This window comes from Sinocyclocheilus anshuiensis, unplaced genomic scaffold (assembly GCF_001515605.1).
Source record: "Sinocyclocheilus anshuiensis isolate Anshui unplaced genomic scaffold, SAMN03320099.WGS_v1.1 scaffold1120, whole genome shotgun sequence".
NCBI lineage: Eukaryota > Metazoa > Chordata > Actinopteri > Cypriniformes > Cyprinidae > Sinocyclocheilus > Sinocyclocheilus anshuiensis.
The window spans coordinates 47,584-74,209 of NW_015551069.1; the positions used below are offsets into that span (position 1 = coordinate 47,584).

The window sequence follows — 26,626 nt, forward strand, 5'->3', positions numbered from 1 at the left end:
CAGCTGTCATTGGGGGGGGATATGCGTTGTAGTCCAAACAAGTCATTCGTTGTAGTTTTTGAAAAGTGATTTCTGTTAAATAAAATATCTCCTTTTGAAGTGGACTTTGAGCTTTGTAACTTTGCAGATCTTTTTTATGCTCAAACAGTAACATTACAGACTAACTAAAGTTGAAAAAGTGAAAAAGCATAATAGGACCCCTTTAAAGCAGGCAGGGTTAACCTTATTGTCAGACTTTCAAAATCCTTCATCACTTGAATTAAGATTATAATAATTTAATTTTAAAGCACAGCCACCACAAAATCAGACTTTAGCACCTCTTTTTACTTTGAGATCATTCTGAGGTTAAATACAGATTTCAAATCATAACAAGAAATAGTTTAAATAGCTATGATACTGTTTTTGAAATCAAATCTTTGCATAGCTACGACAGGAAAAACTGGCATCTAACAGTGCCTTTGAAAGAAAAATAAACCATATACATAAAACAGTTATCGAATAAGCATGTGTCCTATTCTGTGTCCTGAACTCCTGAAACATTGGTGTCTTATAATTTAGAGCAGTTAGTGCATTTTGGGAAAGAAATCAATTAAATCTGTATGTGTGTGAAAAAAATTCAGATGTGACCCCCTTTGTAACCGTTAACATTTTCAGAAGTAATTGTAATTTAATTACACTTTTTTTTCTCAGTAACTGTAACTGATACGATTTATTTTGTAATTAAATTACGTAATTCCGTTACATGTAACTAGTTACTCCCCAACACTGATGTCACAAGACATTAACTGATGGTCATGTGGATTACTTGTGGATTATTGTGATGTTTTTATCAGCTGTTTGGACTCTTATTCTGACGGCACCCATTCACTGCAGAAGATCCATTGGTGAGCAAGTGATGTAATTTCTCCAAATCTGTTCTCATGAAGAAACAAACTCATCTACATCTTGGATGGCCTGAGGGTGAGTACATTTTCAGCACCTTGAGCAACCTTTAAGCACTAACAGTTATATAATGTAATAAAAATAACCAGTTGCGACAGCTACGACAGTATGTAAAATGTCCAGATGCAGTTTTATTCTGATAAAATTACTCATAATTCAAGTTAAAGGGGTCCTATTACGCTCTTTTACAAAGTCTTGATTTTGTTCGACAGTTTTCGAAAATGGCCTTATTTACAGAAATGTACTCTAGAGATATATTTTTGTGGACTTTCATGCACACCGATAATTTATTTTCCAGTGTATTCTCAGTGGCGGAAAGCAGCATTAATACATATAATGAGAAAAAATGTATTTTCTCTCTCTCGTGACACAACACATAATCTCGCTGAGCCCACATTTATTCAGGACTGTTTATCTATGAGTCCTGTAATGGAAAAATTAAGCCCTCTGTTCCCACAAGCATCACTGAAGGAAGTGCAGAGACGGAGAGGAAGTTATTAAACGTCGATGAAAGGCAGAAAGAAAGCGAGTGGATAAAGATGAAGGGCAAGCTATATGTCTGACTGAAGGAAACTTGGCCCGTTCAGACACGCTGCTTTCTGCTTTATGGTTGTTCAAATGTTTGGTGCTTGGAACAGTTTGTGTTATCAGTCAGTCCTCTGAGCGATGCCACAGAAACAAACCCAGGCCATCGCTATAGAAACAGCCTGTCACGACAACCTAAAACCTTCAGTTGTCACAATATATCTGAAAATGTGTTTACTTTGGCATGAAGAGAGGAATGGATGAGGAAGAAAGAATGAAAGCTTACTTTTTCTTCAGAAAATGTGCAACATTCACTGCCATAATGCTAAAGTGTTCTGATTGGATTTTAATGCATTGTTATGTGGATGCTTAAGTATTCTGGTTAGTTGCGAAGTGGCTTCTTAAAGGGATAGTTCACCCAAAAATGAATATTTAGGCAATTTTGAGTAAACTATCACTTTAATGGCTTTTTAAAGAAGTCTGTCATGCTCACAAAGTCTGTATTTGGTTGATCACAAATACAGTAAAACAGTAATAATGTGATACATTTTTACAATTTAAAATAAGTTTTCTATTTGAATATATTTAAAACTGTTTAACTATTTTATTCACTGTTTCAACTATTTTCAATATTGATAATAATCAAATGTTTGTTGAGCAACAAATCATCATATTAGATTGATTTCTGAAGGATCATGTGACACTTAAGACTGGAGTAATGATGCTGAAAATTCAGCTTTGCATCACAGGAATAAATTAAATTTTAACATATATTCAAATAGAAAACTGTTATTTTAAATTGTAATAATATTTCACAATAGTCTTAAATTTACTGTATTTTTGATCAAATAAATGCAGCCTTGGTGAGCAGAAGAGACTTCTTTCAAAATGACACCAACTCCGAACAGTAGTCTATATATAATCTAAAATGAACTGTTTATTATTTTAATTATATTTCACATTATTACTGTTTTTACTGTATTTTTAATCAAATAAATGCAGCTTTGGTGATTAGAAGAGACTGGTATTAGTGTAACACTTTAGGTTAGGAATTCATCAAGTCACTAACTCTTCATATTTTATGCCATTAATAATGATTTGAGGAAAAGCCAGAAAAAAGACAAGCTGTTTTCATATAATCCTTCCTGTTTGGATTGAAATAACAACAGCGAGATTAAGGAGCATTATGAGATTTGCATAAGGACGCTGATATCTGTGAGACTGGGCTGGAATGAGTTTGTTTACACTGTAATGGATATAAAGCAAGATTAAACATGAAAAACAGGAATGTGTATGTGTAAGAAAGAGCATGTAGGAAGTGTGAGACAGATTTTAACAAGTCTCTAAATTTACCATCAGATTTGCATAAGGATGCTGATATCTGTGAGACTGGGCTGGAATGAGTTTGTTTACACTGTAATGGATATAAAGGGAAATTATTCTCTGTGAAGAATGAACCTGCTTATCACCCGTGTGATTAAAAGCAAGATTAAACATGAAAAACAGGAATGTGTATGTGTAAGAAAGAGCATGTAGGAAGTGTGAGACAGATTTTAACAAGTCTCTAAATTTACCATCAGTCCCTGAGACAGACAGATAGACAGAAGACAAAATGCCTGCGGGGGAAGAGGAGAGAAACAGAGAACAAAAGAAAACAATCAGATCACTCACAGAAAGAAGAGGAGAGATGAAATGATACAAGAAAGAGAATGAGCAATAAAGTGATTCATTCATAGCTCCAGTGGATCAGGTCTGATCAATGGCTCACGGACATCAGTGACAAACCATATTAAGTGCAAATAATAAAGTGCAACTAACCATGTAATCAAATATAGTTAGGACAGCAAAATAAATGGGTAAAAGGGAAGAAACACTTCTAATACAGCATTTTATATGTCTGTTGCATGTTTTATCCAGCTACATATCCTATGCATTTGCAAAAATGTCAGTTTTCATATTCAGAACATTTAGAAATAACGTTTTTATAACGTAATAGAGCAATAAGCATTTTGTAGTGGACCTGAACCACAGTTTGAACTGCATTAATCCAACTAACCCATGCTTTTTGGTTTGACTTTTACCAGAGTATATGATAATAAAAAGGCTGTATTGAGATGCATAACTTGTTTTCCTGTTGCACAAACTTCAAAATAGTAAGTCAACCAAAAGAAAACTGCAATAATCAAGTAAAACCTTGATGTTATGTATTACATAAACACAAATTAGTCAATAAGCTCAATAAAATGAATCTAGACAGCAGATCAGATCATAAGAAATGTATGAGTTCATATCAAGGAGATTAATTGGAGCTTTTTGTTAAGAAGTCTCCATTTACTGTCCATCTAATCTGATTGCTATATTAGATTTATGGTTTTTCTTTGCTACAGGACGACATGACCGTCTGCTTGAGCTACATCACACATACACACACACACACACACACACAAACTGTCACATAAGGGTCTTAGAAACAGCTGCTACCCTTGGATACATCAGACCGTCTGGGACACACAACAACACCACACACTCTCTCTCCTTTAGCGGATAACTGATTTGCTTTCATTTAACACATAAATTAACATGCTTTGCAGGCAGACAGCGAGAGAGTGTGAGAGACTGAATGAGAGGCCGGGTGAGATGTGATTTGCTCTTCTGGCAAAGTCTAACTGGATATGAAATATTCTCTCTCAGTGCAATTAAATTCATGCATTATGAATCAGTCCTCTCAGTGTGTGTGTGTGTGTGTGTGTGTGTGTGTGTGTGTGTGTGTGTGGTGCGGACTCTCTACTAAATACTAAGATAAAATACAACAAACTGTAATCACTTTATGGGCCTACAAATAAATAAAAATGGAATAACAAAATAATACATTTGAACAATTATATTCATTTTTATCATTTATATCAATAATAATATTAACTAACTTCAGTTCAGTTCAGAATTTATTTATCCCCGTAGGGAAATTATGTTTGCAGCATACACTCACATAGATATTTGACGATTCACATTAGGCATATATATATAGATGTAAACAATAATTTAATACTAGTAATAAAATTAAAATATCCAATCTAAACTGACTATCAGCTACCACTAGAGGAATAAGAATTTAAAAACCTAATTGCTTGGGGAATAAAGGATCATTTTAACCTATTTTTTAAACATCTAGGAACACAATATCGTCGACCTGATGGTAACAATTCAAAAGTATAAGATAAAGGATGCCTCCTATCATTCACAATGATGTTAGCCTTATTTAACACTCTTTCTTTGTATATACTCTCTATGCTCTCTAACTTTGTTCCTAACAATTTACTTGCTGTTGTTACCACCTTCCCCAATGATCTCTTCTGAGCCTCAGAAGCATTACCATGCCAACAGATCACACAAAATGTCATAATGCTTTCAATAAAAGCCCCATAAAACATCAACAATATTCTGCTATGGACATTAAAAGTCAGTAAATTCTTCAGGATATACATTCTCTGTTGAAGATTTTTGCTTACACTGTCAGTCCATGCATCCCACCTGAGTTTATTGTCCAGCTTTATACCAAGGTATTTGTAATTTGTTAATAACTGTATTTGCTCCCCGTTAATTGTTGTAGGATGGGTGACACTTTGCTCATTCTCTCTAAAATCGATAACCATCTCCCTTAGTTTTAGAGATATTTAAGAGAAGATTTGAATTTTCACACCAATTTAAAAAGAAATCCGAAACAGGCCCATGTTTTTCCTCCCCATCATGTAAGAGGCTAAAGCAGTATCATCTGCATACTTTACGATATGTCTGTTTTTAAAAGAACTCACACAAGAATTTGTATATAAAATAAATAATAACGGGGATAGAACACATCCCTGGGGAGCTCCGATCGAAATTATCATTTTATCTGAGATAGACCCTCCAATTTCAACCTGCTGGATTCTGAAACTAAGGAAATTAGTCACCCAGGCAAGCATCATACTATCTAATGAAAATTCTTTGGCCAAGGTAGCAGCTAATATGCTGGGGAGAAATACAGTTAAACGCTGATGAGAAATCCACAAACTGAAATTTTTGCATGAGTTTTTGGTTTCTCTAAATGTGAATGCAGCAGATGCAATACAGTTAAAATTGCGTCCTCAACCCCTCTGGAGGATTGATATGCAAATTGCAGAGGATGTATAAGATGCTGTGTTTTAGATACAATGTACTTTTTCACTAAATGTTCAAAGCACTTCATCACAGGTGATATAAGTGCTATTGGACAAAAATCATTTAATCCTGAGGGCCTAGAAACTTTCGCCACTGGAATTATTGTAGATGTTTTCCATAAGGCAGGGACGATACCAGAATAATAAGATGTTCTAAAAATATCAGTAACAACTGGCGCTAATTGAACAGCACAATATTTTAAGACATTTCCACCTATCTTATCTGGACCTGGACTTTTATGGGGATTACATTTTCTAAAAAAAAAATTAACTTAAAGAAGACTTCATTTCTGTCGAGTTTGATGTAGATTGTTGAATATTATGTGCTTTACCCCATGTACATTTTAAAAAACGTGTCTCACAAAAGCTTAACGCATGGATATAACAAAATACATTCATAAAAGACAAGAAAATGCCACACAAACCTCAACACATACTGTACTGTGCATGAAAAACATCAAGGGAATAATCAACTAGTTAATTATTAGAGGAACAAACTCAAGCTGAAGTCACAAAATAAGTTACTATCTATGACAAAATCAACAACAAAACTGCAGATAAAACTAGCAAATGGTCAAACAATGTAACCATATCAAGCAGTCAATAAGCCTGAACCACAATCCTAACCCAACTAATAATCCACTATGCTTTTTGGTTTAATTTTTACCTGAGTAGTTTGTAATAGAAAAAAAAAACTGCTTTGAGATGTGTAACTTGTTTTCCTGTTACTGGAACTCCAGCCAACAGAATCAACAGTCAACCAACAGAAAACTACAATAATATAGTGAAATGCATAAATTCTTTGTTGTTGCATGAGAGGATTTTTTAGTTAAGTCAATGCTTAATGCATAAATAAAACTTGAATATTTTTAAGAGTTAAGCTGCGAATATGCATTAATACTCTCTTAAAAAATCTCTTGAAACTGTGGATCAGAGCAGTGGTTGGATGGGGATGCTTTTGTTTTTTTTCTCCGGACTTAAACACTTTGAGCGGTTCATTAATTGAGATCAATATATCATTGCAGGGATCAAAGAGATTTTGATTTAGTTCTCCACTGCTTTAATAGGATGGAGGATTGTTGGTGTGAATATCAATATAAACACGTTGCAAACATTATAGAGTTTAATGACCCTTCAACATTCTGATGATTGCTTTGCATACCTAAAGGAATAGTTACTTTAAATTGTTTCATTTTTAACCCTGGGTTAATGTAGCACACAAATCTTTTACGATACTTTTGTGCTTTTATATCTGAAACTCAACTGCCCAGCTAACAAAAATATGTTCTAAGAATATTTTGCTAACATTACCGTTAAGTTACCGCACAGTCACCGCACTGGTGTGGATACTGTACTTTGGAATCACAGATTCTAGCCCACGTCTTGGAAGTATGACCCAAATAAGAATTTTCACCAGATATTGTCATCTAAACAAGTAGCCTAACTAGTCTGCCACTTTTGTTCTGACCAACTGAGAAAAAAGCATTACAATAAATCACGCTACCAATGGTGATTAAATCTAACGATCGGTTAGCTCATATCGCATCAAACCATGCAAATTATTATTATTGTTATACTTTGTTCTCAAATTGTTAATGTTAACAACATCAGCATTGCGTGACTACATGTAGTGTGTAGTAGCGTGTAATTTAAATTTCTGTACATTCTAATCTATAATTGTCATACCATTTGAATTTCATATACAAAAATCTTTTAACTCAAAAAGCAAATTATTCTTCCGTAAAACTGTTTCCCTTTTAAAATACAAAACTTGTGTAATCCCATGTAAGCTATCTGTAATCAGATGCACATTTAAAACTGAAATATAATCAAATTTCAGTCACTTACATGTGTTTCATAAACACATAATCCCTTCTGGATTAGAATCCGCCATCAAAATGATACATTTTATTATTCCAGCTGCTGTGAGGAAAGGCTATAAATGATCCGCCACCTGCAGCATCCTCACAAGCGATATAGTCTACTAGCCGGGACAACTTCTTCATGTTTACAGATGTTACGTAATGATGCAGCAGCATGCTCGAACTTCCCCAGCTCAAATTATTGCTTTTGCTAAGATTTTTTCTGAAGAAAGATAAACATGTATAGTGATAAAAAGCCAAAATATTAAATGCCATGGATACATATTTACTGAGTAATCCACGATTTTGTAGGTCTATTAGTACAATCTGTTGACTTTAGCAATCTTTGTTGCATTATGTGCCAATGGTGACCTTTTAAAAATTGTGAAAGAGCACTTTTTCTCTTAGTTTTTCTCCAAGTTTGCAAGCCTGTAACTCAAGAAGTATTACAGATATCTTAATGCTCTTTTAGATATTGGGTCTTGACAAACTTTCCCTTTGGCATCTTAATTTTTAAGGCCCTACATGGTTCAGTTACAGAGATATTGGAATTTCAATATGGCTCTAGGCCTAAATCGTTAAATTGTACACATTTTCAGTGGTCAAAAACCAAATGTGGGTCACTTTGCATAAATATGATGATGAAGGTCTGAAGAATAAATAATGTTGAAACTAGAGTATCTCGTTTTCTTCTGTCAAAACAACTGCATTGAACATAGGCATACCTGTCTGTAAATAATTTCATTGCATGGACAGAAGAAATTAAATCAGAGTCAGTAAAAGATTACAGAATTTGTATTTTTGGCCGAACTTTTCCTTTAAACATACTTTATTAGCACAATATGTTACTCTAACAGCACATTTTCTCTGTTACGTTATATGTGTGAACAGATTTCTATTCTGAGACACGAGGAGAGAAAACAGACTCATAATAAAGCATGTGTAAATAGACTGAGAAAAGAGAGAGAAAAAGAGACTCTACCCACTCATCTGTGATTCTCAAAGGACCAGTAAGCAACATTTGGCGCTGTCGTTTAAAGCTGTATACCTAATGCCAATACAACCTCACGCGCACACACACACACAAGGTGTGCATCAGCAGTGGTGTGCGCAGAGCTCTGCTTTGCATAAACAGCCGATTAAAGAAGCTGAAGAACTGTCACAGACTCTAAAAGTGAATGAGGTTATTCTTCAGAGAAACAGACTGCAGTAAAACCACCTGCTTTAAAAGCAGTCCCAGCAGACACGTGTGCTCGGCGCTATAACAGCGTCTTTTACTCAACAGCTGTGGTGCAAACAAAATGAGACTAATTAAACACACGGTAGGATGCTGGACTTTGTCGGTACCATGCCAAATGAAATACTGAAGGAAACCTTGCAGGTTTGGCTCTCCAGCTGCGATAATCACACCAAACAACACCAAACACAAGTGCGGTCAAATTAGTGGCAATTGGGCGAATTTTCGCAGGCAAAAAAAGAACCATTTTCTATCCACCTTATTTTTCAATGCGGAAGTAAGCCGTTCCCTTTCAGTCGGTCACTCCCGACGTCACGTCGGATGACCGACGAATTGGGATCTCGCTTCGAGAGACCAATCTACTTCGAGTGTAAACTAAACAAACCAATGGACATGGGCATGCAATGATTGCATCCAGCTGCCGCTGATCACAGCGTGAGCATAAAAAGGTAGCAGGTGCAACGCCTCTAAGCGAGATCCCAATTCGTCGGTCATCCGTGCAGTAAACAGCAAAACTGTTTGCACTACAAACCAGTGTGTTCATAATTAAGATAATACATTAAAATAATATGGTAAGACACACCAGTTTGAAATATCAAGCCTCAAAACAAGATGTTTTGTATAGCTAAAAATATCTGGAAGAGGATGACACCGGAAGCCAGACACATTAAATTTACAAATGGCCACGGCCGCTCTTACGGGAAAAATAAGGTGGATAGTCAATAGTGTAGTGACGTTAAAGTGCAGAACTCACTTTCAATCCAAGCAGCTTTCTGTTGTTTGGCATGGTCAACGTGTTTTCACATTACCAACATGTGCGTGCCGAAATTTTTTGGGCTTACTCGAAACTCCCAACTGTGCGGATTCCTATTGAAATTACTAGAACGCGTTCAGAGAAATTTCACAGAGCAATGTTAAATGTCTTTATAAGGCATAAAGGGACGTAAACACAAAAGCATTTTTTCCTATTCAAGCTATTCAATGGGCTGGCATGTTTTAAATTGTCACAATGCTGCTCCTGAAGCTCAAACAGTAGATGGCGCTAGCAGCCATCAAAGTCAAGGGTTCGAATCCCAGGAATGCATAAGTTGCTTGGATTCATTGTAACATGAATTGTCTACAAAATGTTACACTATTACAAGCATGTAAAATGGTCTATTGGTCATAGTTTAAAGGGATAATGAAACATGGAAATTCTACCAAATATCATTGATTTATTAGTTTTTCTTAATATTTTGAATTAGATTTTATACTTTCTGATTTCACTTGAATTTGAGTTAAAATTTTAGTGATGCTGTTGTTCGCTTTTGTCAGTTTCATTTATTTATTTTTTTTTTATTTTTTTGGAGGGCCCTTTTTATTTGCATTTATTAGTTTAGTTTATTTCGTTTTAGTTATTTCAGTACTAAGCTAAATGAAAATGAGAAATGTTACCTTGGCAACTTTATATATTTTATTTTATTTCAGTTAATGTTCATTTTGTTTAAAGTAATGAACAGTTTTAGTTTTAGTTAACCATAATAACCCTGAGAGTTCATGATTACAGATTTTTCATTTTACTATTCCTTTAAGTGCAATCGTACACAAACTTTAGTACTCAACAAAGTTCTCCTTATGGCATTCAAACCTCTGTGCTATTAAACTAGACATGTTCAGGTCAAGGTGATTGGATGTAAAGCTGGATGATACAAACCGTTTGCATTCCCATTAAACTCAGTGACAGTTGCTTGAAAAGCATTCATATCTTTCCAGTGCAGTAAACACACATAACGGCTGAATGCTTGAGATGTTTTCTAACAGACATGATGAAGAGTTTTTTTACGGGTTATACGTGTCATGTGTTAATATGACATGTCTGTGTTTGTTTCTCTGTCAGCATTCATCTCAGCTGTCTGTCCTTGGACTGGTATATGTTATGATGTGTAAACTCTGTCATGTGCATCTATCCAGGAAATATGTCTTTCCTCTTTCCCCTCATTAGTTTAAATGTTAAACATGATGTTATATGGAAAGTCACACTCTCTCCTTAAATAATGTCTCTTATGTGGAAATTTGAGGTGCTACCTGAACTGAATCACAATGAAATGACATATGCAGCATATTTAAAGCTGTTTTCTAAGGCCAGCATCGTTATTTCAACTGATAATACTGAGGGTTATTGATATAGCCTAAACAGACTCCTAACTGTAAGACTCTTGCACACTGAGACCAAAATGTTTGTATGTTTTTTTTTTCATTTTCATCATCCTTTCCTATCAAAATGCTTGCTACGGATGCGAAAACAGAAAATCGAAACTGATCCGAATTTTTTTTATGATGGACAATAGTTTCGGAGGCAGTGTGTAAACGTGATTGACACAACGTAAGGTCATATTTATTTTTTAACGTGCGAAAATTTCGTGTGAAAAGACCTTAAAGGTCCCATATTGTCAAAACTGAAATTTCCTGGCTTTTTTCATGATAACTGAGGTCTAGGTGCTATATAAGTTTAAACTATGGTTCTGGCAAAATGTTCCGAAACATTTGGTGTTCGTCTAACATTTTTTAAACGTTACTTATTGTTTCAGAATGTCCAGAGAACATTCAAAAGTAAACACAAACTGGCATTGTGTTGGCACGTTGTGCAAGATCATACACTAAAAATGTTAGTTTGTGCAGCTCCTGGGCCGTTTAGTGCTGTAGCATCTTTTGTTTTCCACCCAATAATGTCCAGTCAATGGAAAATAAAGAGCTTCTGCTTTTCGGAATGACACATTTAGTGCCGCAAGATCATTAATTTGTTTTACAGTAATGTTCAGTCAACCGTTCTTCTTCGCTCTGTGTGTGTGTTTCACATATTTTCTCTCTCTTGCACATTTAGCAGCACAGCCAAACAAACTGCGGTGTTTTTGCTGAGGTGTGTAGTTTATCCAGTAACGCACCTTCCCCCCAAAACAGCAATAAATGACGGCAATAAACCAGCGTACACTGCTGGATCTGCCAGAACCAAGGCCAATACTTCTTGTGTTTGTGTGTGAGGGGCAGTAAACAACCAGATCTGATTTCCAAGCTATGTGGAGCGCTAACACTGAATTTACTGTCATCATAGTGCCAATCCAATTTTAATATGACTTGTAACACACTAATCTTCAATTAAACTTCCAGTACAGTGCACTGCACAATTAAAATCTGATTAACTTCATGGAAGACTGTGACGGCCTCTTGAGAAAATAGCTGGAGATATGCTGCCATCTACTGCTGCTACACAGATCTAATAAAGACCTGAACTAGTCAATGAGAAATAAGGCTCTTCACAAATGCAATATTCATATTTACATTGAGTTCATATACTTTTTTAACTCTCTAATTAAATGGTCTGATTTAATTAGACTGTTATTTGTTAATGTTTATATTAATATGTTTTGTTAATAGTTTGAATTATATATATTCTGTTTTCTTTTTTAATTTTAAAGTTTTAATCATTTTGATGTTTCTGTCATTTTTATTCGATTTTGTTTTTTGTTTTTTAAAAATCTATATAATTTTATTCATTTTATTTTATTTGAGTATTTACTAGTTTATCAAATTTTATTTTATTTCAGTTTTGTTGATTTTATTTTAAGTAACAATTTGTATGGTTTTACTTTCAGTTAATGATAATAACCCTGCGAATTGTTTAATTCAATACACATGAGCATACAAAATCATAAGGTTTATTTTTCAAGATATTTACTGTATACAATCAAGAATATAATGAGGCGGGTTAAACCATCTGACAACCTCAACTAACATTAACGTGTCATTAAACATTAAAATAATTTGACATTTTGCCAATAATGTCACTTTAATTGTCTTGCAATCATTCCTGGTTTACAATCAAATAATCTGCATCCAAATTATTCCAGAAAATAAAATCGCATGGGTGTTAAAAAGCACTTTAACAAAAGAAGGAACTTCAATTATTTCACACGTAAAAGCACAAATATCTGTCGGCCTGAAACTGGGTCTTGAAATCATTTTCCGTGTGAATCATTAGCTTGTGCAACTGTTTGTTTAACACGTGCAGTTGTTTATAATCTGTTCAAATCCCAGAGGAAAAAAACTAAAGACTATGATCAACATCACACCATATAGTCCAGTGCTGAGAGTACAGATCAGGCCAACCTGATCACTGAACTATGATCTAATGTTTACACTTCTCAGGTGCGTGTTGGACCAATGACAAATGTTAACTAGACTAGTAATATAATACTAGTAGTTTACTGCCATATGAGAAAGTACAGTGGAATTCTTACACATAAAAACAGAACAACCCTGCAGCGTAACAATAATAGCACAATAAAACATATGCAAAACCTCACAGCACAACACAGTAGTATAAAACATATAAAAATACAATTATGATGCATGAATGTCTATGTGCGTGTCTGTATTTTTCTTATGTAATACATTACCAATGTATTTTTGTATTTTAATTTTGGTTGGTTTTGTAATGTATTTTGGACTTTGGTTTAGTAATGATCATTTTAATGAAAAATTGGGGCATTCTGTGAGTTTGTGCCCTGTGGTGGGTTAATGAACAGCATGTCTTGCTCTTACATCATCTGTCCTTTGCTGAACTCTGTTTTATCTCCAGTATCTCGATAATAAGTGCTAGATGATATATGTAGACATGAGTAGCACTATTATATTATTTCACTGGTGTCATAATGACATATTATTTTAAGCCTGTGAGCAGAGTCACAATGTCAAGCTATTTTTTAAACATCATATAGCCACGTGATCTAAATTATTGTTAAGTAGGCCAAGTGGATTTATAGTATTGTACTTAAAATCACAGACTTACACTATTCTTCAATATATTGGGATCGGTTTTGAAAGAAGTCTGTTCTGCTCAACAAAGCTGCATTTATTTGATCAAAAATACAGTAAAAAAAACTGTAATATTAGGAAATACTATTACAATTTAAAATAACTCTTTTCTATTGTAATATGCTGTAAAATGTTCCTGTGATGCAAAGCTGAATTTTCAGCATCATACGATCCTTCAGAAATCATTCTAATATGCTGATTTGCTGCTCAAGAAACATTTCTGATTATTATTAATGCTGAAAACAGTTGTGTTGCTTCATATTTTTTTCTGGAAATATATATATATTTTTCAGGATCTGACGGTGAATAGAAAGTTTAAAAGAACAGTATTTATTTGAAATAGAAATCTTTTGTAACACTATAAATGTCTTTTGATCAATTTAATGCATTCTTGCCAAATAAAAGTATTATTTTTTGTTCTTTTTTTTATATTTTTGTCACATGTGGCTATCATAAGGGTATTTTTATAAACATCAGCTCAGGGCAGGTGGACATATTTTTAATTTGTAAAGTATGTGTCATGCTAATAGACATGAGATATTGTAGTTTTTATTAACATTTCGAATTAATTTCTACAAATATATTTTATATTTCCCGTTTTCATAGTTTTTGTAGTTTAAAAAAACACATCTTTACAGTTCTTATTTTTATTTTAGTTTTAGTTATTTTACAACATCAACTTATTTATTAAGTTATTAACTTAACAATATTTCCAACTAAATCTTGGCAACTATAGCTGAAACAAAATACAATTTCAGTTATTTTTTTCCCCAAGCTATGTATTTAGTTAGTTAGTATTATAACATTATCATAACATTATAATAAACCAGAATGTTATTTTATATTTAAAGGCAACTCCAATTATGACAATGTACATTAGTTAGTTAGTTAGTTAGTATTGTTTTAGTTTCAGTTCATTATGATAACCCAGGGTGTTACTTTTCATTTAAAGCCACGTTCCAATTATGCCAACTTTCTAATAAATTAATTAGAAATTAATAATAAATTAATTAGAATTAGAAAATACATTTCTTTTTAGTATTGTTTTAGTTTCAGTTCATTATGATAACCCTGGGTGTTACTTTTCATTTAAAGCCACGTTCCAATTATGCCAACTTTCTAATAAATTAATTCGAAATTAATAATAAATTAATTAGAATTAGAAAATACATTTCTTTTTTATTTTCTATTAATTACAAAAAAAATACTAAGTTAGAAAATACAATTAGAAATATTGCCAACTAAATCTTGGCAACTAGCTGAAACAAAATACAATTTCAGTTCTTTTTTTCCCCAAGTTATGCATTTAGCTAGTCAGTTAGTTTTAGTTTTAGTGTCATAACATTATAACAAACCAGCATGTTACTTTATATTTAAAGGCAAGTTCCAATTATGACAACATATGTGTTAGTTACTTAGTAATATTTTAGCTTCAGTTCATTATAATAACCCTGGGTGTTACTTTTCATTTAAATGTATTTACTTACTTATTCATTCATTCGTTTATTCTTTTTTTTTTTAAATGTAACTAGTAATACATCTTTCAAAAACGTTAAAAAAAAAACACCTTCAATAAAGGTACATTAATTATATTATTAATATATTCATTGGCATGCCAACTAGACCTCTGGTTTTCAGCTATGTGGAATCTTTTTCTGCTACATGGAATATAAAACGATTGCTTTCATCATTAAACACATAAAATATAATGCAAAACAACACAAATACAGCCCAACATGAGCACAATACCAAACAGCGCAATAAGGTATTGAATTACACATTAATTATCATATTAACTGGTGGCTGTTCATTTAAACGTTTCTCTCTTCAGTTTAGCAGCTATTGGCTCCAGAATGCATGAGGCAATATTGCGCAACGAGCACGCATTCCTGTCTAGAGCGCGTACGAGGTGCGTCAGCACTTTTCCAGCAGAAGCCGGTGCGCGTGGAGAGCTTTAATTACACGTTACGTTTTTCGCTTGTTTCATAATTCTGCATCACCATTAATAAACCCGAGGAGGGACATACCGGCGTCTCTCTCGTCTCCATTTCTCCAATCAGAAAGCGTAAGGATATGGTCTCATTCAGCTTTGACGCCTCCCTTTCCAAACGTCTGTGAACGAAGCCTGACGCAACGCGCATCCAGCCCGGGCTTAAGGTAAGGGAATCCCGTTCCATCACTGCCTTTCGTAACCCCCCTGGATTTTAGTAGCATTATTATTCATGCGTAAAGCGCAGCTCTCCTCCCCTCGCCCTAATGGTCAGCGGGGTTTATTAGTCCTCCTGAGTAATATAGACCCGGACAGGACAGCGCGCATGAGTGCTTAAAGAGACTTACAAGCTGACTGAACAAACTGTTCCGGTGGAAAAGAGTTGGATTTATATCTGTATATTCCGTTTTGTTATTTTATTTTATTCTATTTCACTGATATGGAAAAAGGTAAGACAAAAACACATGGCATTTTTTCCCATGTCAATATTGCTTGAATGAGATGATGAAATTAAACTTAAATTATTTCATTAAATATAACTCACTTTGGAGTTATGTAATTTGGAATGATATAATTAGGATTTTAGCAAATTTGTATTTAGGGATTGACCCCATTGGGTTTTTAAATGGCCGGTACAGATGTCAGGGTGAGAACATTTTTTTTTCCCAATGCCAGTATTTTGTCAAATATTGCTTGTATGAGATGATCAAATTAAACTTACTTGAACACCATCTCTGTATTGAGACATCCATCAGTTTAGTCTTACAGAGTAAAACTTAAAAATAATGTTTGGATCATTTTTGGACTTTTAATTATTATTGTAGATACATTTTGCAATATGGTATATAGGAGTTTGACCCTTTTTTTAAATGGCCTGATGTCTGGAGAACATATAATTAAAAGAAGATATAATTCTGAAAAACAATATAATAATATAATATAAGTAATATAAGCAAATGAGATTTGTTAAATTTAAATTAACACTTATTTTACATAATAATTATGCAATATAAACTAAAGAAATACACTTAATCTACAAAACTACTTCAGAATTTCATATTTTATTTAATGTGTTGCTTAACATTTTTTTACAAACATGGACTGGATAGTGGGAAAATGTTCTTTTAAAATGTTCTTCGCACTTCTTTTACAATGTTCATTGAAAGGTTCTTTGGGGAACCCAAAATTGATCTTATATGGCATTGTGGCAAAAAAACCCTTTTGAAAGACCCCATTGGGTTTTTAAATGGCCAGTACAGATGTCAGGGTGAGAACATTTTTTTTTCCCAATGCCAGTATTTTGTCAAATATTGCTTGTATGAGATGATAAAATTAAACTTACTTGAACACCATCTCTGTATTGAGACATCCATCAGTTTAGTCTTACAGAGTAAAACTTAAAAATAATGTTTGGATCATTTTTGGACTTTTAATTATTATTGTAGATACATTTTGCAATATGGTATATAGGAGTTTGACCCTTTTTTTAAATGGCCTGATGTCTGGAGAACATATAATTAAAAGAAGATATAATTCTGAAAAACAATATAATAATATAATATAAGTAATATAAGCAAATGAGATTTGTTAAATTTAAATTAACACTTATTTTACATAATAATTATGCAATATAAACTAAAGAAATACACTTAATCTACAAAACTACTTCAGAATTTCATATTTTATTTAATGTGTTGCTTAACATTTTTTTACAAACATGGACTGGATAGTGGGAAAATGTTCTTTTAAAATGTTCTTCGCACTTCTTTTACAATGTTCATTGAAAGGTTCTTTGGGGAACCCAAAATTGATCTTATATGGCATTGTGGCAAAAAAACCCTTTTGAAACCTTTTTTTTTTTTAAAGAGTTTAGTCAAGTTTTGTAAAGGTAACCATGAACAGAAAATCTAGAGAAACAGAAATATCCTCAGTGTCCTTACCTGATGGGGTTTGTCTCCATAGAAACCGAGCGAAACATGATGACGGAGTTCTGGAAGGAACATTCCAAGTTTGCAACAGTAGAGGAGATGATGCTGGATTCAAACGCTCAGGAACTGACCCAACACGAGCTGCCAGAGATCCTCTCCCTGCTCCCTTCTCTGGCTGCTTCTGATGTGCTGGAACTTGGTGCTGGAATCGGGTCAGTGATCACATTGTCTTTGACTTTGGATTCTGAAGAGACCTGCAGATCTCTGATGTTTGGGTGAACCATACGTACAAGTCCAAGTCCTATTTCACCAAAATAGCAGTTAATGTTTTGCATTATTTTCTAACACGAAAATAGGTTTCGTGTTAGAAATAAAATCATCATAAACTGAAGGCATTGCAACAAAAACTACCATGATGTATGAACACTTTACAAATTATACTTATTATTTACAAGATATTACAGATATGTACAAACAACACTATAAAAAATTACGAGATCAATTCATGGCAACATATGTTTTAACATATGCTGTCAAACGATTAATCGCGATTAATCGCATAAAAAATTAAAGTTTGTTTGCATAATATATGTGTGTTCTGTGTATATATATATATATATGTATATATATATACACAGAACACACATATATTATGCAAACAAACTTTAATTTTTTATGCGATTAATCGCGATTAATCGCATAAAAAATTAAAGTTTGTTTGCATAATATATGTGTGTTCTGTGTATATATATATACACAGAACACACATATATTATGCAAACAAACTTTAATTTTTTATGCGATTAATCGCGATTAATCGCATAAAAAATTAAAGTTTGTTTGCATAATATATGTGTGTTCTGTGTATATATATATACACAGAACACACATATATTATGCAAACAAACTTTAATTTTTTATGCGATTAATCGCGATTAATCGTTTGACAGCACTAGTTTTTATATTACTTGAACTCATTAAAATAATTGAACCAATTCATTTTGAAGTTATATGAGATTCAACAAGATAGGAGTTTTAAAAATGAGTTGAAATGACAAACAAGGAACATTAATTCAACAATACTCATTGTATACAAGTATACAATTATATGCAGCAATACAATTATATGTCCCAGTGAAACTGTCAAATCAAAATGATGAAAATCTGGTGGAAATCTAATCGAAAGGTCAAATGGTTAGGTAATCTGTTTCTTGGCCAGTACTAAGCTTTTAAGCATGGTTTATTTGCTGCATTGTTATCATGACCTTTGCTCTTTTCAGTCGGTTCACACGTCACCTCATTGGCAAGGCCCGTCACGTGACCGCTGTGGACTTCATGGAGAAGTTTGTGGAAAAGAACAAAAAGGACAACAGTCACCTGGGCAACGCTGAATTCATCCAAGCTGATGTCACAAAGCTGGATTTCCCTAAACACAGGTATATATTCAGCCCTATAAACACAGCTACAGTGCGTGCAGAATTATTAGGCCAGCCAATATTCTGATCGTATTTTTTTCCAAGCACATTTTACCAATACCAAACCACATCAATGTCAATAACTACTATTAATTTTGTATATAATCATTTATATGATTATATACAAAGATAAAAAGATATTAATGGCAAAAGACTTGAAGAATTAAGATGAATAATTAGGTGTTAGACCAAGACTGAAAGGCTAAGAGTGCCATTGCTATGATTATCATTTTGAAAAGCACTGATTGGCCAAACTTTGGATACACCCCTAAGGAGTCATCAGTATTTTTGGTCCATTTTCCTAGAAAAGAAAGACAGTAAATAGTAAATGTGTAATGTCAGCTGTTAGTGTACAAGAGTGCACAGCTTCACATCGATGGTTCCATGAAGAACATTTAACATCTATGGAATCTTTCCATTCCACAAAAGGTTCTTTATAGCATAAAAAGGTTCTTTAGATCAGTGGTTCCCAACCCTGGTCCTGGAGGCACCCCAACACTGCACTATTATTATTCAATTTTAATTTCATTGGGTATAAAAAGATCTGAGAAGATGCATTCCATCTCATTTGATGTCTTTCTCCATCTTCCACTTCATCTCTCTGACACTTTCTCTTTCAGTTTGGATGTGGTCTTCTCTAATTGGCTGTTGATGTATCTGAGTGATCAGGAGCTGAAGTCATTGGCTGAGAAGTTCATTATGTGGCTCCGCCCAGGCGGCTATCTGTTCTTCAGGGAGTCCTGCTTTCACCAGTCAGGTTAGAGAAACAACACCCTGTAATTTGACATTTAATGGCAGTGATTTCTTTTTGTTCTATTTCAGGGATGGGCAACTTTGATAGTGACGAGGGCCAGCATTTTTTCTCCTTTATACCAAGGGGCCAGATTACTAATCCACGTCCACACACCTTTTACACCGTCTTACTCAATTTCCTTTTTATTGAAGGAAATGTAGCCTACAGAACATTCTCAAAACAACCTAAAAGGACAGTTAAAAAGGGCTTAATTAAAAAAAAAAAAGTTATTCGAAATGGTACCATAAAATAACCTGGTATCTGCAGGATTTAAGACCTTTAAAGACCTTTTTAAGATCTGCACTTCACATTTCAGCCTTTAAACAATTTTTTTAAGAAAAGTGAACGTCCTACACTGAAATTAATAGGGGAGCGACCTCTCCTGGTTGGAGATGGTATTAAAATCATAAACTGAAAGCAATCTTTACGTGACTTGCTTTTCAAATGTTTTCAAATTGATCATCCGAGTCTAATATGATCCAGCGGGCCGTACTAAAAGACACTGCGGGCCGTATACGAATAAATAAGCACTTAGTGTGACAAACCTGTATTTCTAGAATCTATAGTTATGCAAATAAATGATAAACACTTTAACCATAGTTTATTACAATTATTATTATTATTGGAGCCTAAAACGTTATTAAACACAAAAATGTAGGGCTTTATCATTCAAAAATAAAAGGGAGACACAATGAGTTACTGCATTTTGTTAACAATTACTAGAACATATATATATATATATATATATTCTTCCATATAGTGTAGTGTTTAGCATAATTGAGATGCTATTATATTTTTTTATTAACATTTTGAATTAGTTTTATATTTTGTACATATGTTTAGATTTTCAGTTTTTGTTTTACTTTTAAAGTTATTTTGTTGTGTTTTTTATTTTTATTCATTTTGTTTAAAATATGTCTGTACAGTTTTCTATTTCAGTTTTAGTTTCAGTTATTTTAGTACATCAAGTTAAACTATATGTACATGAGAAATGTTGCCTTGGCAATTAGCTGTAATACAATATGTTTAAAGTTGTTTTATTTGTATATTTTATTTGAGTTATTTGCATATTTTATTTGAGTTCAAGTTTATTTTATTTCAAGTAACAAAAGTTTTAGTTAACTATAATTACCCTCATATAGCGCGCACTGATCCTCATGCTTTATTACTTTTATTACAGCTTTAGAGTAGCATAATGAAGATTATTTTCTATCAATTTTAATGTCTTTTTTACGTCCACAGGTGACTGCAAGCGAGATTTTAACCCCACGCACTACAGAAGCCCTGCTTACTACAACCACCTGATGTCGTCACTCCTGCTGGACGAATCAGATCAGACAGAGAAGAAATGCTACGGGTTTGACATGGTGCTCAATAAGACAGTTCAGACCTATGTGAAGGTAAACCAGTCAGTCAGCAAATTATTTTAAGGACATGAACTCTGTATAATAAACTGAAATGGAAATGATTTCTTTGTCTTAGATGAAGAACAACCAGAACCAGTTGTGTTGGCTCATGCAGAAGGTTCGTCGTGATGCTGTACAGCAGCATCAGGGCGGCTTTTCCACATTCCAGGAGTTTCTAGATAACCAGCAGTACACCAGAAGAGGAATCTTACGTTACGAGAAGATGTTCGGATCAGGATTTGTCAGCACAGGCGGATTCAGCACAACAAAGGTCAGGGATGCAGAATATGTAGGGTCATACGTCCCCTAAGAAAGAAAGAAGAATTATTATTATTAATTACAATCTACAATCTACCTTTTCGAAAGGTACTTTTACCTTTAATACACCTAAAAGATGCATATTAGTACCATACAGATACATAATAATACATAAAGAGTACATATTAGTACCTAAATGGTACATATTAGTATTTTTTAAAAGGTACTGCCTCAGTGATAGCTTTTGTAGGCTACCTTTTTTCTGAGTGTATGAATATAAGTTAGGCTACATAATAATAACAGTCCAGCAGTTCAGTGAACAACGTGTTCATTTTGAGTAAAGTATATTTAGATACAATATTACCACTTACCAAACCAAGGCACAGCAGAACCGCTGCAAAACGGAGCAAAATTTGGAATTGTTCAATGAGTTGTTTTAAGATGAATCGTTGAATGAATGATTCCACCCTGAAAGTATAGGCGTTTTTTAATGAATAATAAGTTTTTAATGAATGAATAAGTCGAATGATATATGCTAAAAATTCGTTTCCAAGTGAGTATGTTTTTGAATGAATCTGTTGACTGAATGATTCAATCGATGACTCGTTTATTAAGACAGCAGCTTGTTTTGTTTCTAAACGATTCTAAAGCGACGTTTTAGAATGAATCGCTGTTGAATGAATGATTCAAGGATTCATTCGTAAAGACAGCTGCTTGTTTCGTTCGTAAATAAATATGCGTTTCTGAATGAATCAGTTAAATAAATAATTTAATGACTCATTAATAAAGATTATTAATTTCGTTCCTCCCTTCCTGAATGAATAGGATTTTTGAAACGATCATTTAAATGAATCATTATTGACTCAATTATAATATGGTCACTTGTCTATTGGAGACTACCAATTGGAGTCAAATTGGTTACTATTGGAGTAACTATGTAACTTTCAGAAACAAAGTACCAAAAGTGTTTACCAGACTAAAGTATTTGTAATAAAATTAATAACAATTTAAGCAATTAATGTATTAATATTTCTGTCATATACTTTAATTTTGGTTTTGAGGATTCCTCATTTTTGGCTCATGGCTCAGCAGTGGAGAACTACTGATCTCTTAATTCTCAGTGTTATCTCATCATTTTAGTCAATAATTAATGGTTTGTTTTCTCTCAATCTCTTTGATATATTAATCTGTAACCTATTAGGAGTTTGTTGATATGCTGAACTTGACCGCCGGACAGAAGGTTCTTGATGTTGGCTGTGGGATTGGAGGCGGAGATTTCTACATGGCCAAGGTGAGCCAAAAATTTAACGTGTGGTGGGTTTATGTGTTACTTCAGAACGTGTTTCACTCTCCTAAGTCTGTATTTCTCAGGACCTTTAAACAAGCAAACCGTAATTAAATATTATTAGACAGAAATTCTGTTTTGTCTATATTTTAGTGTGGTGATACGATTAATTACTAACTTGCTGAATTATCTTTTTAAATGACAGACCTTTGGGGTTGAGGTTCTGGGCATGGACCTGTCATCAAACATGGTGGAGATTGCCATGGAGAGAGCCGTGAAGGAGAAACTGCCATTAGTAAACTGAGTTTTTCAGCAAATACTTAGCAACACCCTGACAACCACTCACAACACCCTGGCAACCACATAAAAATTGCAACAAACACAGAACAGCTTTGCAACTGCATTGAAACACTAGCAACCAACCATAACAAACTTGTAACTCCATAGCAAAAGCAACAACTCAGAACAGCTTTGCAGCTGCATAGCAACACCCTGGCAACCACCCAGATCACTATAGAAACCCCAAAGCAAATCACACAATACTCAGAACAGCATGTCAACTGTATAGCAACACCCTGGCAGCCACATAGCAAAACCCACAAAACTGCTCAAACAGCTCAGTAACCACATAGCAACACCCTAGAAACCACATATAACAACCTAGCAATTGCATAGCAACACCCTGGCAACCACATAGCAAAACCCATCAAACTGCTAAAAAAAAAATCAGTAACCACAGCAACCTAGCAACTCCATAGCAACACCCTGGTAAGCAGCCATAGCATATTAGCAACAACTTATATTAATCTAGCATCTACATAGCAACACCCTGACAACCACCCAGAAAACCCTAGCAACTACATAGCAAAATACTAGTAATTTCACAACTGTATAGCAACACCCTGGTAACCACACACAACACCCTGGCAACCACCTATTACGACTAGGTTGTTACTACGTAGCAACACCTGGTAACCACCCATAACACCATAGCAGCCACCTATAACAACCTACTGTAGCAACTGCATGGCAACACCCTGGTAACCACCCATAACACCATAGCAGCCACCTTCAACAACTTAGTAACTGCATGGCAACACCCTAGGAACCTCCTATCACAACCAGGTTACTACACAGCAACACCCTGGTAACCACCCATAACACCATAGCAGCCACCTATAATAATCTATCAACTACATAGCAACACCCTGTTAACCACACACAACACCCTGGCAACCATCTATTACAACTAGGTTGTTACTACATAGCAACACCCTGGTAACCACCCATAACACCATAGTAGCCACCTATAACAATCTAGCAACTGCATAGCAACATCCTGACAACCACACACAACACCCTATCAACCACCTATAACAACTGCATAGCAACACCCTAACAACCTAGTACTAAGTTTTTCCACAGGAAATTTAGAAATCTCTTTTAAAATGTTAAATAATAACACTTTCAACTCGCATAGCTTTGAGAATGAACAGAGTTGCATTCTGGGAAAGCTCTGAGAGTCGCTCAGCACTTCCTGATGGTAGAGTAACTGTCTGTCCTTCCTCTGCAGGTGCAGTTTGAGGTGTCAGATGCCACAAAAAGAAGGTTTCCTGATGCTGCGTTTGATGTGGTTTACAGCAGAGACACGATTCTGCATATCAGGGACAAACTTGACCTCTTCAGAAAGTTTTATGTGAGTGTTCTCACAAGTAAAATGTGTGCATTAATTTCATGTCTGTCACTTCATATGTCACAGAAATAGCTTACTGTATGTGTGCGCATAAGGGTTGTGTGTGTGTATGAGGATATACAAATGATTATCTGTGTGCTGTAGGTCTAAATATACTGTCACTGGGTAGCAGGTGTTCCAGTGAATATACAGGTGCATCTCAATAAATTAGAATGTCATGGAAAAGTTCATTTATTGGTTTTTGTGTATGTGGTTTTAACAGTTATCTTCCCCTTGAGCCTTCTTTATTTTTATTTTACTAAGACTCAAATGAGTGACACATTATGTATGGCTTATACAAACAAGCCTTTGCATTTGTATTGAACTATGGAGGATTCATCCAAATAGGCAAATGAAGTGATGTACAGTAAGCAAATGCTGATGTGTAAAATAATTCTCAGGAAATAAGAGAAAAGAATGTGCGTTTATGAGGTATTGTCTTAGAAGTGATGAAAGAATGTGTATTTTGAGGTAAACTGTTCTTTTAATGTGTGTTTCAGTCATGGCTGAAGCCAGGCGGGAAACTTCTGATCAGTGACTACTGCTGTGGAGAGAAGCCTTGGTCTCCAGCGTTTCAGGATTACGTTAACCAGCGGGGATATATCCTCTACACACCTCAGAGATACGGACAAGTACAGACCTCATAAAATCATAGTGTACTATTAAAGCTAGTTTGGACTGAGATTTAGTATTGATCTGTTATGTAATGCTGGTATCGGTCACTACAATGCTGAATATGCCACAAAAAAAAGCTGGCACAGGAACAAAGGGCTTGTTTATGCTCTTGCTGAGTGTGTTTGTGTGTGTTTTTCAGTTCCTGAGTGAGGTGGGATTCAGTAATGTTCGCGCTGAGGACAGAACAGAGCAATTTATTCAGGTTATAAAGGCTGAACTGCAGAGAGCCGAGAAGATGAAGGAGGAGTTTATACAGGTAAACACACACTCCTGCTCATGTAACGTCTGCGTTACATTTACAACCACACATTTGCATACTGTTGAAGGAAATATTTCCCCTTTTCCCCTCCCTTTTCATTTAAGCTACATTTGCAGGCAATGAAGACATGTTTCACTTTCATTTAAGAGGTAGTTCACCCAAAAATGCAAATGCACTCAACCTTCCAATGCAAAGCCATTCAAGATGTAGATGAGTTTGTTTGTTCATGGGAACATATTTGGAGAAATCACCTGCTCACCAGTGGATCCTCTGCAGTGAATGGGTGCCGTCAGAATGAGAGTCCAAACAGCTGATAAAAACATCACAATAATCCACAATTAATATTATGTTGAGAGGACACATATTTTATCCAGAAGCAACAGTTTAAAGTTTAAAATGTCTTAAAGGGATAGTTCACCCAAAAATGAAAATTCTGTCATCATTTACTCACCCTCATGTCATTCCAAACCTGTATGAGTTGCTTTCTTATGTTGAACACAAAAGAAGATATTTTGAAGATTGCTGGTAATCAAACAGTTGGTGGTTGCCATTGACTTCCATAGTATTTTTTTTTCCTACTATGGAAGTCAATGGCAACCAGCAACTGTTTGATGTATCTTTCACTTCACAAGAACTTAATTGAGGGACTGGAGTTGTGTGGATTACTTGTGGATTATCGTGATGTTTTTATCAGCTGTTTGGACTCTCATTCTGACGGCACCCATTCACTGCAGAGGATCCATTGGTGAGCAAGTGATGTAATGCTACATTTCTCCAAATCTGTTCCCATGAAGAAACAAACTCATCTACATCTTAAATTTGTAATTTTTGGGTGAACTATTCCTTTAAAGTTTGCATGAATATTGTTGGAAAGCAAGCAGCTTACCGTGTACTCTTGTAACCTCTGTCTCCTCCACAGGAGTTCTCTCAGGAAGACTATGATGCTGTTGTAAACGGATGGACAGAAAAACTGCAGCGCTGTGAGACTGGAGACCAACGCTGGGGGCTTTTCTATGCCACCAAAGAATGAGAGAGAGAGGAACAATCCAACTAATGATCAAATTCAAATCAATATATTTCAGATGCTATATTAAACTCACTGTTCTATCTAATTCTGTGAATTGCACAACAGTGCGCAAGCTTTGAGTATCAGAGCTGTAAGACCGACATACTGTTATGCAGCATAAATTAATAAAATTCTACTTTTCTATATTA

At 34.5% G+C, this 26,626-nt stretch overlaps 1 protein-coding gene across 3 annotated transcripts; it reads left to right on the top strand.

Annotated features, from left to right (window-relative positions):
- Positions 1-26,626, top strand: LOC107662165 (phosphoethanolamine N-methyltransferase 3-like). Of its 3 annotated transcripts, none has more exons than XM_016452078.1 (12): positions 1-5; positions 17,520-17,740; positions 18,809-18,964; positions 19,624-19,760; positions 21,039-21,196; positions 21,279-21,473; positions 22,662-22,751; positions 22,951-23,040; positions 24,319-24,441; positions 24,978-25,109; positions 25,292-25,408; positions 26,331-26,626. In XM_016452078.1, exons 2-12 carry the CDS (start codon positions 17,544-17,546, stop codon positions 26,439-26,441), a joined length of 1,506 nt encoding a protein of 501 aa, XP_016307564.1. In that variant the 5' UTR covers positions 1-5; positions 17,520-17,543; the 3' UTR covers positions 26,442-26,626. The 3 variants fall into 3 exon arrangements, with proteins under 3 accessions (XP_016307564.1, XP_016307566.1, XP_016307565.1); XM_016452080.1 differs by lacking the exon at positions 1-5 and adding an exon at positions 15,521-15,767 and having other exon boundaries at positions 17,563-17,740; XM_016452079.1 differs by lacking the exon at positions 1-5 and adding an exon at positions 15,837-16,049 and having other exon boundaries at positions 17,563-17,740.